The 13462-nt window shown below is 39.8% G+C and overlaps 1 protein-coding gene across 1 annotated transcript in view; it reads right to left on the bottom strand.

Moving 5' to 3' along the window:
* The window catches only part of ANKFN1 (ankyrin repeat and fibronectin type III domain containing 1), a gene marked incomplete at its 3' end in the record, with an annotated part of 133031 nt that overhangs the window by 78745 nt on the left and 40824 nt on the right, over positions 1–13462 (bottom strand). Inside the window, exon 6 of the mRNA XM_083353610.1 lies at positions 13015–13105. Coding sequence (XP_083209736.1) covers positions 13015–13105 — 91 coding nt within the window. The remainder of the gene's footprint in view (positions 1–13014; positions 13106–13462) is intronic.

The following is a 13462-nucleotide window of genomic DNA, read 5'->3' as shown; positions in this document are numbered from 1 at the left end:
ACGATGACGAAGAATGAACAAACCAGATAACAGAACCCAAACCAGAGGACAATGACCCAAAGAGGGAAGCCACAGATGAAGAGAACCACAGCTTAATACAAACAAAAGAAAATTTGCAAGATTTTGCCATAACAATGGAAATGGAAAAGATATCTTATTTTTCAGGGCTTCAAAACAAACTTGAAGATAGGAAAGAAGGTCTAACAAAATGGATTATAAAGCAGTCAAGAGAATCATTGGAGTTCAGGAGACAAAAAATGCATGTCCTACCTAGCTTGTCTTTCCTATTCCCAACAACATTTACAAAAATACAGGAAGAATCCCCTGGAAAGTTGAACACACTGACTTGGAAAGTTACTTGGCAAAAGAAGAAGGTTAGATTCAAGAGATTTGATTCGACTTACCAGATGGAGTACTATATAATTAAACACTTGTTTGTGAATTTGGTTAAAAGAATAGATAAATTATAGATATAAAGGGCCCTACAGTAAGAGGGATAGGATATACAAGTATTATAGTACTTTTTATAATATATGAAATGTAAACATATTGGCATAGTGTATGTGAATGGAAAGTTTGGATATTTAAAGATAATTAACTTTGAGAAAATTATGACTGAAAAGAATGGATGAATACAGAGGGAAATTAAGCTTAAATAAGAATCTTGAAAACAGGACATATAGCAACTTAATAAGATGACTTTTATAAATACAATTGAAACACAAGCTGATCAGAAAAGATGTTATATGCTGATATTAGTGTTACTTGCACAAACACAAGAAAAATGTTTATATCCAACTTTGTATGTATTGAAAATATTAAGAACTATACTTGTTTAATGTTGACAAAAGGAGAATACTATTGGAAGAAGAGAAGATCGAAGCAATATATCATAAATTAATATATTGATTATGGAACGAAATAAATTAATTATTATTGCTTGTTTTTTAAACATATGAACCTAGACAACCCGCTGTTTACTAAGCACTAAAGATTGTTATTGTAAAATCAATAAAATATATATTTTAAAAAAGGAATGCTGGATGGGCATCTGTGCACATATTAAGAGTAGAAAAACCACTGCTGTTCTGCTGCCCTTACCACCACAAGATAGGCCTTAATAGAGATTCTAGATCAGGGGTGTCAAACTCAATTTCATTGAGGGCCGCATCAGCATTGCGGTTGCCCTCAGGGGGCCGGGTGGGTGTGGCCTACTGGGTGGGCGTGGCCTACTGGGTGGGCGTGGCTAAAGTGTGTATGGCCTACTGGGTGGGCATGGCCAGCTCTACATCGTTCGCATCAAGGGTGCCTATGGGGGCCTGGGCAGGAGTGGGACAGATCTGAGGGTCTCTGGCAGGAGGAGGGTCTCTGGGCCAGGGCCAAGGCAGTGGGGGCCGTTCCCTCACTGTTTCCAGGATGGCTTTGCGGGCTGCATGAAACCACTTCGCGGGCCGGATCTGGCCCCCGGGCCTTGTGTTTGACATGTCTGTTCTACATCATACCTGATCAAGACCTCTCTGTCCTACATGTTTCTTGTCCTGTTTCATCTCCCTCAGCAACTCTATGAACTAGGCCACAGGGGTAGGCAACCTCAGCTGTTTTATGACTCATGGACTTCAACTCCCAGAATTCCTGAGTCAGCATAGCATAGGTTGCCTACCCCTGAACTAGGGAGAGCCTCAAGATCTATGAGAGGGGAAATGCTGCATAAGCTTGAACTGATCCAAAGCTCCAGCTGCCTTGCATTCCAGGTGGCACCAAGGCTTCAACTGGACTATGTAACAGATCTTCAGGAACAAATCCAGGCTCTCCCTGGAACCCAATAGGTCCTTCAAGTGTCTTGGGTGGACCGCACATAGAACTTCAGGCAACCAGAAACTGATCAAATCATGATAGGAGAGTGAAAGTGATCCTCCAACTCCAGAACTTTCTGCCATTGGCCTAGATTTTAAACATGCTGGCAGGGCCAGGCTGTAGGTAGGGTTTGCCTGCAATACTGCACTTTAACCACTCTGCCATCAGGGCCCCTGGTGGACATGGTGGATTTAAATCAAAGCAAACATGGGCGAGATTTCTGGGCCTGCCAGTATGTTTTAAATCTGCATAAATTGTTGAATATCACCAATGCAAAAACTGTACCTTGAAGTAATTATTTTGGGAATGTGATGAAATAAACATAATAATTTTTTTAAACATAATAAACATAATAATATTTTTCACTTCTACTACTGGGAAACCAATACTTTCCCCCGTGTCTTCAGGAAGCTGTAGCTACAGAGGAATGAATCTGTCAGTTTTGGCTTTTCTTTCTTTTCCAAAACTTAGCTGTGATTTTGTGCATACATTTGGTGAAAGTTTGGTTTAAAGTATGCATGGAAATGTGTCTACATTTTCTATCTATGCATAGTTGTTTTATCCTATATACCCTTGTTCATGTTCATGTAATAAATGAATACTATTTTTAGCGCCATATGCAGTTTCACATTTCAACCCATAATATGTAGATTCCTATATTTCTGATAGGAAAAAAACTGAATTGTAAAGAACTACAACAGTTGAAGGGAGAGATTAACCAATCAGCTTATGTCAGGCTATGTCACTAGCTCCATTCTGTTAATTTCAGCAGTGGCCTGAGAATTACACTACATTTTGGTTCATATTTATGTTGGCTTATACGTTTTCCTCAGATATTTATTTTTGTATGAAATAAAAGGGCATTCAATTCTGTTTCACATGATGAAAGGTGTGTAAGTCAGGGAAAGTGCAGGGGGCATCACAGACTGGGGGAACTCAAAGGGAGTGGTAGCTTAAGCCAAGAAGAGTATGTGGGCCTTCCTTCCTTCCTTCCTTCCTTCCTTCCTTCCTTCCTTCCTTCCTTCCTTCCTTCCTCCCTCCCTCCCTCCCTCCCTCCCTTCCTCCCTCCCTCCCTTCCTCCCTCCCTCCCTCCCTCCCTCCCTTCCATTTCCAGCACACAGGTAAATTATTGCTATGGAGTGAAAGAGGGAGGGAGGGATTGTGAGACTCAATGGGAAACTGGAACATTGAAAATGAAGATCATGTGACTACAACAGCCAGTAGCACTGAATCAGCCACAACTTTCGCAAATTTTATTCTCTTGGGTCAAAGGTCCTGGATTTTGGAAGCGTTCTGTAAGTTAGGCCATTTTAGGTAGTTGGTTGAAAAAACATTGCCCTGCGACCCACCATTTCAACCAATTAAAGGTCATAACAAGAGTTTTAATAGTATATAGATACAACTGTCGAATTCCCAGCCAATCTGCAGTGTAGCTAGGAGCTATGGCCTTAAAGATCTGGAGAATAGCAGGCTGTGAGAATGTTATGGAGTTCTCATAGCAAATTAGTGATTCCACACAGCTCAGTTGCTTTCCCTCCCAGATTTGGGTTTTGAGTGGCCTTTTGATGGGCTTGGGGGCCAACATTAGGTTTAGGTGTGAATGTTCTACATTTAATTCTACAGACGTTCCTGAAACCAAGATTATTATGGAAGTTTTACATGCATGGAGATTTCTAAATTTAGATTATAGCTTTCAGCCAAAATCAGTGCTGTTATAAAAAGGATTCCTCAACATTAATGCATGAATTTGAGAGAAGAATCCATCACCCTTTGACAAACACAACTATTTCCAAGCTCCAGTTCCAAAACGGTTCAACTAAGAGGCCAGATGCATTCAGTGTAACCACCTTTCTGTAATATAATGGCCGCATACACACCAACAATTAAAGCCAAATAAAACCTTTCAAATCAATGGAAAAATTGAAATATAACTTTTGTTAGCAATAATTTACAAACCACCTAGACCCATTTTCTTTGAGTTGGCCTGAGTTAATAAGTTTTATTTGGCTGATTTGTGCATCTGTATCAGAACATTCATTTGATTTGTATCAGAACATTTATCAAAATCATTAGAGAATTTGTATATATTAGTAGATCAAGTGAAGTGTAATAAGGTTAAGTGTTCATGACATGTTAATTAACATAGCAGCGACAATCTGTTTGTTTTCCCATCAGCACTGATCTGTGAATAGTTGTGGTTTTCATATATTATATTGCATGCTTAAAATCTTTATTACAAAAAAAATCACTGTCTCTTGATATCAGTATTAACATTTTTCTCTACACCCACTTGAATGGCATGTACCCTGCCAACTATGGTTAATACAGCATACTCTTTATTCCAATAGTGTAATCTTTCCAGTCCAGAAAAGCTTATATAGTTATTAGCAGCAGTACATTTTTGATTCCTCTGAAGCCTGAGCTTGCTTGTTTATTTATCTGAAGAATTTGTAGTTTCTGTCAAGGCAGCAAATAGAGGGTTAAAACCCAAATGAGCAGCATAATATTAAACATAATACTCCAAACCAAATGACATAACATATGTGTGAGCTCTATAAATAATCCTATTTCTAATTCTGAAATCAAAACTAAACCAATAGGGCTCTTTCAATCTCGCTGTTCTTCCAGTCTTTGGGGTCAGGAGGTTGACCCCCAAAACTGGGAGAATAGCCAGAAATGTAATGCTTTGCATAAAGCCAACAGCATTAGGGCTATTTGGATCTTTGTGGGGAAGCCATAGGGAAAAGTTGTGATAAGAATGGCACAACTCTTGGGTCACAGAAAATTACACTGAGCAATGTAATGGACTTGAAGCATGACAACCCTGCCATTGTTGGTGGCACAAGCAGAGACAATCAACATAATGTCTCCACAAATAATCTGGCCCTCTGTGCTATTTATTGGTGAGGGCCCACCAGACGTATTGGTGATAACAAACACTTGTATTGCATCTAGATGCTTACTGGAAGCCAATGCAATGCACACAACATAGGTTTTACGTCAGGGTGTTATGAAATGCCACAAACTGCCCAAGCCATGCATTCTGGACCAATTGCAACTTCCAGAGGCTCTTTAAGATAAGCCCTATGTACAGCAGTGGACAAAATTGTGCAAACCTTTGGGGAAAAGTGTATTTTTGAGCTTTGATGGGTAATAACACCACTTTTTTGGAGTAAATACCATAAAATTATATATCAATGGAAAGATAATTTAATCAAGAATGTAATGCAACATAGTTTGTTCAATTATCTGTATTCTATGAAAAGTTATAGCCAAATAACCAGAAAAAGGAAGCACAACTTGCTTAGGTTGATATCAGGTAGCTTTCTTTCAACTGATTGTAGCCAATGAGCATGAGTGTTTAGAGAGCCAATCAGGCGTCATCTTGTTTTGGCAATGAGCCAATCAGATCACAGTAGGATTCAGTTATTGATGTCAGGTATTGAAGCTGAGAGGAGGACATTTGTCAGTGTGTTATGTGATTGCTGTCAAGTTGGTGGGTTTTTTCCTTTCATTTAGTGAGCTTGTAAAATGTAATACAATTAAAGTAATGGTGCAAACAGTTGATGTAAAATAGTATCATTAAGTGAACAAGGATACAGTTATAAAGAAAAATTGGTGGAAACTTAACCAAAGGTAGCATTTCTACTGTACACTTTTCCCAAAAGATTTCCACAATTTTGGCCACTACTGTATGGCATATTAGAGTACACCAATTGTGAGGGAAATGAGACATGAATCACCATAAGTAGGGCCTCTCAGTCCAAACATGGAAACAATAGGTGCACAAGGCAAACTTGTGCAAAAGCCCTTATAGCCATGGTCTTCATCAGGAATCAGGAATCCAGGAGGACCCAGCTACAAACTTTGGGTGAACCTTGCTCAAAGCCAGAGATAGAAAGTCCCCAAATCTGCATGGGGAAGGGTTCAAAACTCACAGTTGCTCTATTTTGACAGGATTGAGCTAAAATTTATTCTTCTCCATTTAGATCTCTACAGCCTCTAGGCACTGGAGTAGAACCTCAACAGCATCTCCTGGATGGCAGAGGCAATGTCATCATATTGGGTATCATCATGTTTATGTCTCACTCTGTGTTCCCAGATGTCTTTTGTAAACCCTGAAAAGCAGGAGCCCTGGGCTCAATCTCTCTCTCTGTTCTATCAACACCAATGTTCAAAAGGACAAATCCTCAGCCATGTTGCTGTTCCATCAGCCACTTGTTTTCCAGAAAAATAAAAGTTGAAGGCAGAACTGTCTTTGTGCATTACCTTTATTCAAAACTTCTGTTTAGCTCTCTGGTATCAAACTGTTAATGAGCAAAGGCCTATCTTGGAAACAAAGTATAGATAACAAATTCAGGCAAAGTCCTTGAATTGTTAACTTGGCTCAAGTTAAGAGTTAAAAAGGCAAAACACAAACTTTGGGTAGATCCCCCTGAATATTGTGGCAAATGCTTTCCAGATGGTTTTAAGTTTTCTCTATATCAGGCATGTCAAACTGCCGCCCCGTGGGCTGGATGCATCATACTAAAACTGTGCCCACCCCATTGCCGGCAATGGGGAAAAAGTCATGATACGTCGCACAATGTCACATGATGTCACGAGTTTGACATGCCTGCTTTATATGCTTATACTGGTAGTTCTCGTTTAATGACATTAACTGGGACTGAAACATACAGATTGTAAGTTAAAAACAAACAACCATGTGACTTCACTGCTTAGTAACAGCAGCTTAAACAAAGACTGTGTGGATCTTTACATGAGGTCCTCACATGACTGTGATTTCCAATTTACTGCAGGCTTCCCCTGCTTGAGTTGCTTGTGGGAAGCCCACAAGGAAAGTTGCAAACAGCAACTTTAAAGATCTAAAACCTAAATGTAAAATCAGTTTTTACATATACATATACATATACATATACATATACATATACATATACATATACATATACATATACATATACATATACATATACATATACATATACATATACATATATAAAGATTCCCCTTAGTCCATCAAAAGAGATTTTTTAAGCTCTGTCCTTGCAAATCCCAAAAAAGAGATGTCTAAATTTTTAAATCTAACACTCGCCTTCCTTTTGTGCCAATCAGGCTTCCATCTTACAGCCTTTGAATTTTTAAATGTGTCTCCCTTTCTTCCTCCACCTCTTATTTGAATCCAAGGAAACCATCCAAATGACAGTTTTGCCAAGCTGGTGTCCCCTTTATAATCATTGAAATATTGCTTTAATAGCTCAGTTTTTGATGTTTCATGTAATATAATTGTCATTAATTCAGTCTGATCTTTTTCTTCTTCCATTTCCATCTGGGTTAGGTAGAAAGTAGTAGCTAATGTTGTTATCATTTGATTAGCTGAATCCTCAACATACTGTATTTGAAGGCCTTTGATATCTTCACTCTTAATGTTGCTTTCTTCGGGTGTTTTTTTTGAGTTGTAAGTTTTGTAGTTGAAGTTGGAGTTTGGACTTCAAGGCTCTCTGTAGGCTGCATTTGTTGCTCTTTGAAATCTCCTATTTTGATGTAAATTTCCACTTCTATTTGTTTTTGAATTGTCAGTTCATCATTTAAGGTCAAAGTTTGGTTTAGTGGCTTTACGTTGTCAGGTTTATCATGCAATTTGGCTTTAATTTGCTCAGTTATAGCCAAGATTGTGTCCAATATCAATTTGTAGTTAAGTGGTGGGATACAGTCATTTATTTTGTTGGTGTTTACATCTAAGTCTTCCATGGAGGCTATTTTAATAAGAGTCAATAATTTTCCACCTCCAATGCTCCTAAAAGTTGTTTTCAGTGCCAGGTGTTCCCACATTTATCTTTGAAGATAGTATCAAGGACAGCTCTGTTATTTAGTCAGCTCTCACAATAAGCAAAAGGTTTGCTTGCAATTCCAAGTTTAGCCACAAGATGTCATCAATAGCATATAGAATAAGTCTTTCCCCCCAAATTAATATAAAGCTTTTGTATAATTAGTCCATTCTTTTTTCCTTAATTCACATCTTAAACAGAAAATAGGGTAGTAGATCCCCACAAAAATAGGAGCTTTTTAATGAGTAGAAATAAGATTGCTTAATTTCTTTGCTTAATCAGATGATTTTTTTTTCTTTCCACGCTTTAAGGCTTAAAATGTTATTCCTCAAGTATACAAATGCCGTTGTTTAAAAAAAAAGGGGAAGAAAATTTTTAGAAAATTGCCACAGGCAGGCAGTTAAGGGGATAAGAAAGGTAAGGTCTCATCCAGGTCCTCCAGATTGCTTCGTTGTGCTAGGTAGTGTTTTTGGCTTTCGGCAGGGAACGGCTTAATGATTGGCCATCTTGATGGCCGGTCTCTTCTTCTTCGGGCCAAAAGCAGCTGTTCCGGATTCAAGCGGAGGGCTGCCACCCTTCCACCATCACAGGAGGGCTTCCTTGTGGTGGTCTCCCCTCCAGGGCGACTTTCGACCTTTTTCAGGGTCCTCCAATGAAGAAGGATTGGACGGCAGGGAGAGAGCTCTTCCTGCACGTCCAAAAGCGCTGCGCGCGCAAACCTGAAGCCATACCTTCTGTATTTTAATGAACTTGGTCCATCAGATCCCACAGCAGGCTTCTATTCTGATTGTTTGTTATGTGATTTACTCATAGAATACGCTGGTTTTCAGTAGCCATTTCAACTGGGAAGTGAGAAGAGGGTGTATTGTTAGATCTTAACCTGACATCAACTGGAATTAGCTATGAACAAAGGAACTGGAGCTATTGCAACTCCCTGGAGTTAGGGTTCAGAAAGACATATGACTGATGATGTTGAAATACAAGTCAAGGAGGTCCAGGATGCAGTAGCCCCATTCTGAGCCTAGGTGAAGTTACAAACAAGCATAATCGAAGCTATATCCAGGTCTGAATCCTGACTGAAAAGAGTCCAGATAATCCATTCCCTTCAGGGCTCTTTGGATGTACAAGCAGATCATCTTCTCAACAACGTCCTTAAAAAGGAAAGGTTGGAGATTGGACAGAAATTGTCCAGTTCCATTGTATCAAATGATGGTCTCTTGAGGAGAGGGCAGATCATTGCCTCTCCAGAGCAGACCAATGAACTTCCACTTACAAGGAAACATTGAACAGACTGACCCAACTGTACATGCCTTGTCCAAGGGGGGGGAGGGGAAGGAAGGGGGGGAACATGTGCTAAGTCACAGGTAGTCAGAATCACAGCTGCAAGGATCAGCTGATCCATGTCATCAAGACTTACAGGGTCAAACACTGTCTTGAATCACATTGATCTGCAAGATATCTGAATGCAAGCAAACTTCCCCTGAAGCAGGGAAAATTGGAATCGGAATCTTTCTTAAGCTTTGTTCGTTTTTAAAAAAGATGTATACAGAAATCAATGTTACCGTATTTCTATAAAAAGTGTCAGATGTTAATTGCCAGCTTTGTGATTACAGTACATCCCACATCCCAGATTATTCTACTCCTTTTGAGCTTAAAGGTTGATTTTAAGGGTGAATACCACTGTTGAAACAGCACATTTCACTACTTTATATCACCAGAAAGTGGTCTATGCTGATGTTAGACAATGCTTGGCTGCCTTGTCCCACTCCCAGCTCTCAGTATTCCAGTGTGGTCATTGAATATTGGAACAGGGGAAAGGACACAGCAAAACAAACGACAAAGGATTTATGTTTCAGTGATACGCAAGAGGTTAGTTGAGTAAGTTAGTTGTTTCAGGGATAAGCAAGGGGTTATTTATTTCTGGCCAATGTGCTGATTGCTATACTGGTTCTCTACGAAGACAAGTAAAAATGCCCATTTCTGTTGCATCCTCATATCTTCACAAATCAAAATAGCCTCCTACATTTTTACTGTACAATCAGAAAACTGGATTTTCAGAAAGGCTGGTAATCTACAAATAGTCATATTTTTGGCTAATTTTTCCCATCACAAAGCTTAGGGATGAGAGTTGCTGTATGATGATCTATGCTAGAGTTCACCAGGTTTTGTTGACTTTCTATTTTAATGGCATCTTTAAAAACTGGACAGTTAAAGTACTGGATGTTTGTTTATAAAATACAAGAAGACATTCAGGTCCTTTCATCTTAGCTACTAGATTCTCTGTATTCCCCTTTTTGCACAATGTGATTCTGGTGCCAGTCAAACAACAACAATAAACCTTCAACTCTCTCGGTGTGTGTCTGTGTCGGGGTGTGTGTAGATAATTAGCTCCTGCATCTATCGTCCTGCAATTGTACACACATTGTATCCTTCTGAAAATTTGTAGGTTCCAACATGCAAGATGTTCACATCTTTCAGCAGTAAGATGCATTGCTCCCACAATTTCCCTCCTTCTACAGGTAGTCCTTGACTTACGGCTACAATTGAGCCCAAATTTTCTGTTGCTAAGCAAGTCATTTGTTAAGTGAAGTTTGCCCCATTTTACAACTTTTCTTGCCATAGTTGTTAAGTGAACTATTGCAATTGTTAGGTTAGCAACACAGTTGTTAAGTGAATCTAGCTTCCCCATTGACTTTGCTAGTCAGAAGGTCACAAAAGGTGGTCACGTGACCCCAGGACTCTGCAACTGTCATAAATATGAGTCAGTTTCCAAGCGTTTGAATTTTGTCTACGATAGGGACGTTGCAACGGTGTGAAAAATGGTCATAAATCACTTTTTGGTCATAAATCACCATTGTAACTTTGAACAGTCACTAAACAAACTGTTGTTAAATCGAGGATTACTTGTACTGCTCTTCTTTGTGCAATGTGATTTTCTTGTCAACTGAGCGAAAACCAAAAACGGAAAAAACAAACCAGTCTTGAATGGCAGGAAAGAATCAGCAGGGGCACTGAAGCTACTGGAGGCCACACAGGTGACTGAGAGGCAAACTAAAGTGATGAATGATACATGTGAAGAATACAGTATGATCTACTAATCATGTGAAACCAGAAAAATAATATGGTAAATGGAGAAAACCACTTCAGAATTCTACTCTAGAAGAGGGCTTTTCAACCTTTTCAACCATTGTACCACTTTTAGGATATGGCAACATCCCAGTACCACCAGTCGCCTAGCAAGGTGTCAAAAACTTGATGACCAAAAAAAAAAAAGGAAAAAAGTGATGAAGTACAGGTAGTCCTCAACTTACAACAGTTCACTTAGTGACTGTTTGAAGTTACAATGGCACTGAAAAAAGGGCCCCCCAAGCCAAGACACCTGTCTGCCCACCCAGCGGCACTCTTCCTCCTGTCCGAGGTTTTCATTGTTGTGAGCATTTCTGTTGAGGATTGGCAGTGGGGGAGGGGTGGGGGTGGGTGTTTGGTTTTTATTTCTCCCTCCCTCTGCTGGGTGGTTGCAGCAGGTTTTGGTCACTTCACATGACCCTGGCACACTGTGACCATCATAAATATGAATCAGTTGACAAGCATCTGAATGTCAATCACAAGAGATGCTGCAACATTCCAGCTGATCAGCACTTCTTTTGCAGCTCCAGCTGGAGCTTGGTGCTGATCCTGGTGCTTCCACTGAGCCCTGACAGCCCCGAAGAAGCGCTGATCCTGGCTCTTCTGCTGAGCCCTGACAGCCCTGCAGCTCCAGCCATCTCTCGCTCAGGCTTGTGCGGTGCTGCCACTGGTTCAGCTCATTCCCCTCCCCCGCTACCACTTTTCCAGGATGGTCGTGTACCACCTGCCAGGTGCCAATGTACCACAGGTGGTACCCGTACCACTGGTTGAAAAGCCCTGGTCTAGAAAGTCCCGAATTAAAGTAGGTACAGACGAATCGAAACTGTGAACAGCAATGCTGGAGAGAATATTTATGACAAAAATAAATTGTTCTCATTGATTATGTATCAATAGTTCCCAACTACAATTTATTAGACTTTCAGGCATAAGAAACTATTCTAAGGCCAGAATAAAAGATAGTGGGAATGAAGAAAGTCAGCATGGGCACAGTCAGTTTAAATAGTGAACCATAGTTCATAAACAGCAGGATGTCAGGAAGGAAGGAAGGACATATTGCACAAAAATACATCTCTAGGCATTTTTGTAATATTCTGATTCCCCCCCCCCACTTCAAATGTCAATTAGAACCTAACTACTGTTTAAAGAATGGACTGGTAATGCATAAGAGTCACCAGAGCACGTGTTTTTCTGTGTATTGTAGGATCAGATTAAAACTGCACCTCTTCAGCTCATTTTGTCACGATTTCAAGTTTGCTTCCAGTACTCTTCCCAGATGAATCAACAGAGCAAAAAAAAATTCTTCTCCTCTGTTCTACAATCCCTTTGCATCACCTTTTGCGTAGGCCATAATGAAATGAGAAACATCTTCTAATACCAATATTATGTTTGTTTCTCTCAATTAACAAATATGATCACCAGTTTCTGAAGAACTTGGGATATTAACTGAAAGTTCTGAACTGGTTTAAAATTTCAGTTTATTTTGAAATTGATAATTATTCTTCCAGGTTCAGCAAATAGGAAATTTAAACGGGAAGGGTTTTTTTTTTGTTTGAGATGGTTGCTTACTGCAAGTGGAGGAATGAAGGGGCTACCTAGGCAGGTAAATAGGTTTTTCTTATCTGTCCTAGATGAGCCAAACATAATAAAGCAAATCAACTGACAGCATAAGCCATTTTTGTCCAACCTGTCCCTTTTCTGAATACCTTTTGTTTAATCCTTTCCCCCTACAGCCAAGGAAATCAGTGTTCACATGGGCATACATTTGTCGATGAAAGTTCTCAGTCATCTAGAGTTGTCTGGAAGTTGAGTCATGGCAACTGGTTACTTGGATAAACAGTGAGACGTTTCAAACCAAAAACGAAAAGAAGTCGAGTTGCCATGATTCAACTTCCAGACATGTATATTCATTCATTTCTCTTCCCTCTTGCTTCTTTGTCTAATTTCTTCTCTTAATTTGGGGGAAAGGAAGGGGAAAGAGAGACAGACAGACAGAGACAGGGAGAGAGAGACACACAAACACACACACACACACAGAGACACACAGAGACAGAGAGATAGAAATAGGGAGAGAGAGATGATATATATATTTTTTACCAGCTAGAGAGTGAGTGAGTGAGAAAGAGAGAGAAAGAGAGAGAGAAAGAAAGAGAGAGAGAACAAGCACCGGTCATATAAGTGTAACATCAACACCAAAAGCATCTTAACCTACTAGAAGGAGAAGCACAGCAAGGTGAGGAGGTCTGAGGCTGTCCCCAGCCTTTCATGTTATGGGCGTACACTTGGACATAATACCTTTGGCCCTGTAAATGAAAAATAAAAGACAAAACTTCAAGTTTATATACATGGCCAAGGTACATTTTCTGAAGTCACAAAGTTATGCAGTGGCAAAGGTGAACGTAGTGACGAAAATACATTCCCTCCCCCTCCCCCAAGCTATTTATATTAGGATACGCCAATTTGGCCAGAGCTTCAACTCCTATCATTCAGCAGAACAAACAGCATTTGAAGCATCTTGTGGTTGTTATCCAGGACAATTTCATGTCAGACAGGAGTGCCTTGATATCAGGCAGATCTCCACTCCAATTGGGATTACCTCAGTGGTAGGATTCAGCCAGTTCGCACCGGTTCAGTAGAACCGGTAGCTAATTTTTTTTGCT

The sequence above is a fragment of the Vipera ursinii genome (genome assembly GCF_947247035.1).
Source record: "Vipera ursinii genome assembly, chromosome: 2".
In the NCBI taxonomy this organism is placed as follows: Eukaryota; Metazoa; Chordata; class Lepidosauria; order Squamata; family Viperidae; genus Vipera; species Vipera ursinii.
This window is presented reverse-complemented; position numbering and strand designations above follow the sequence as displayed.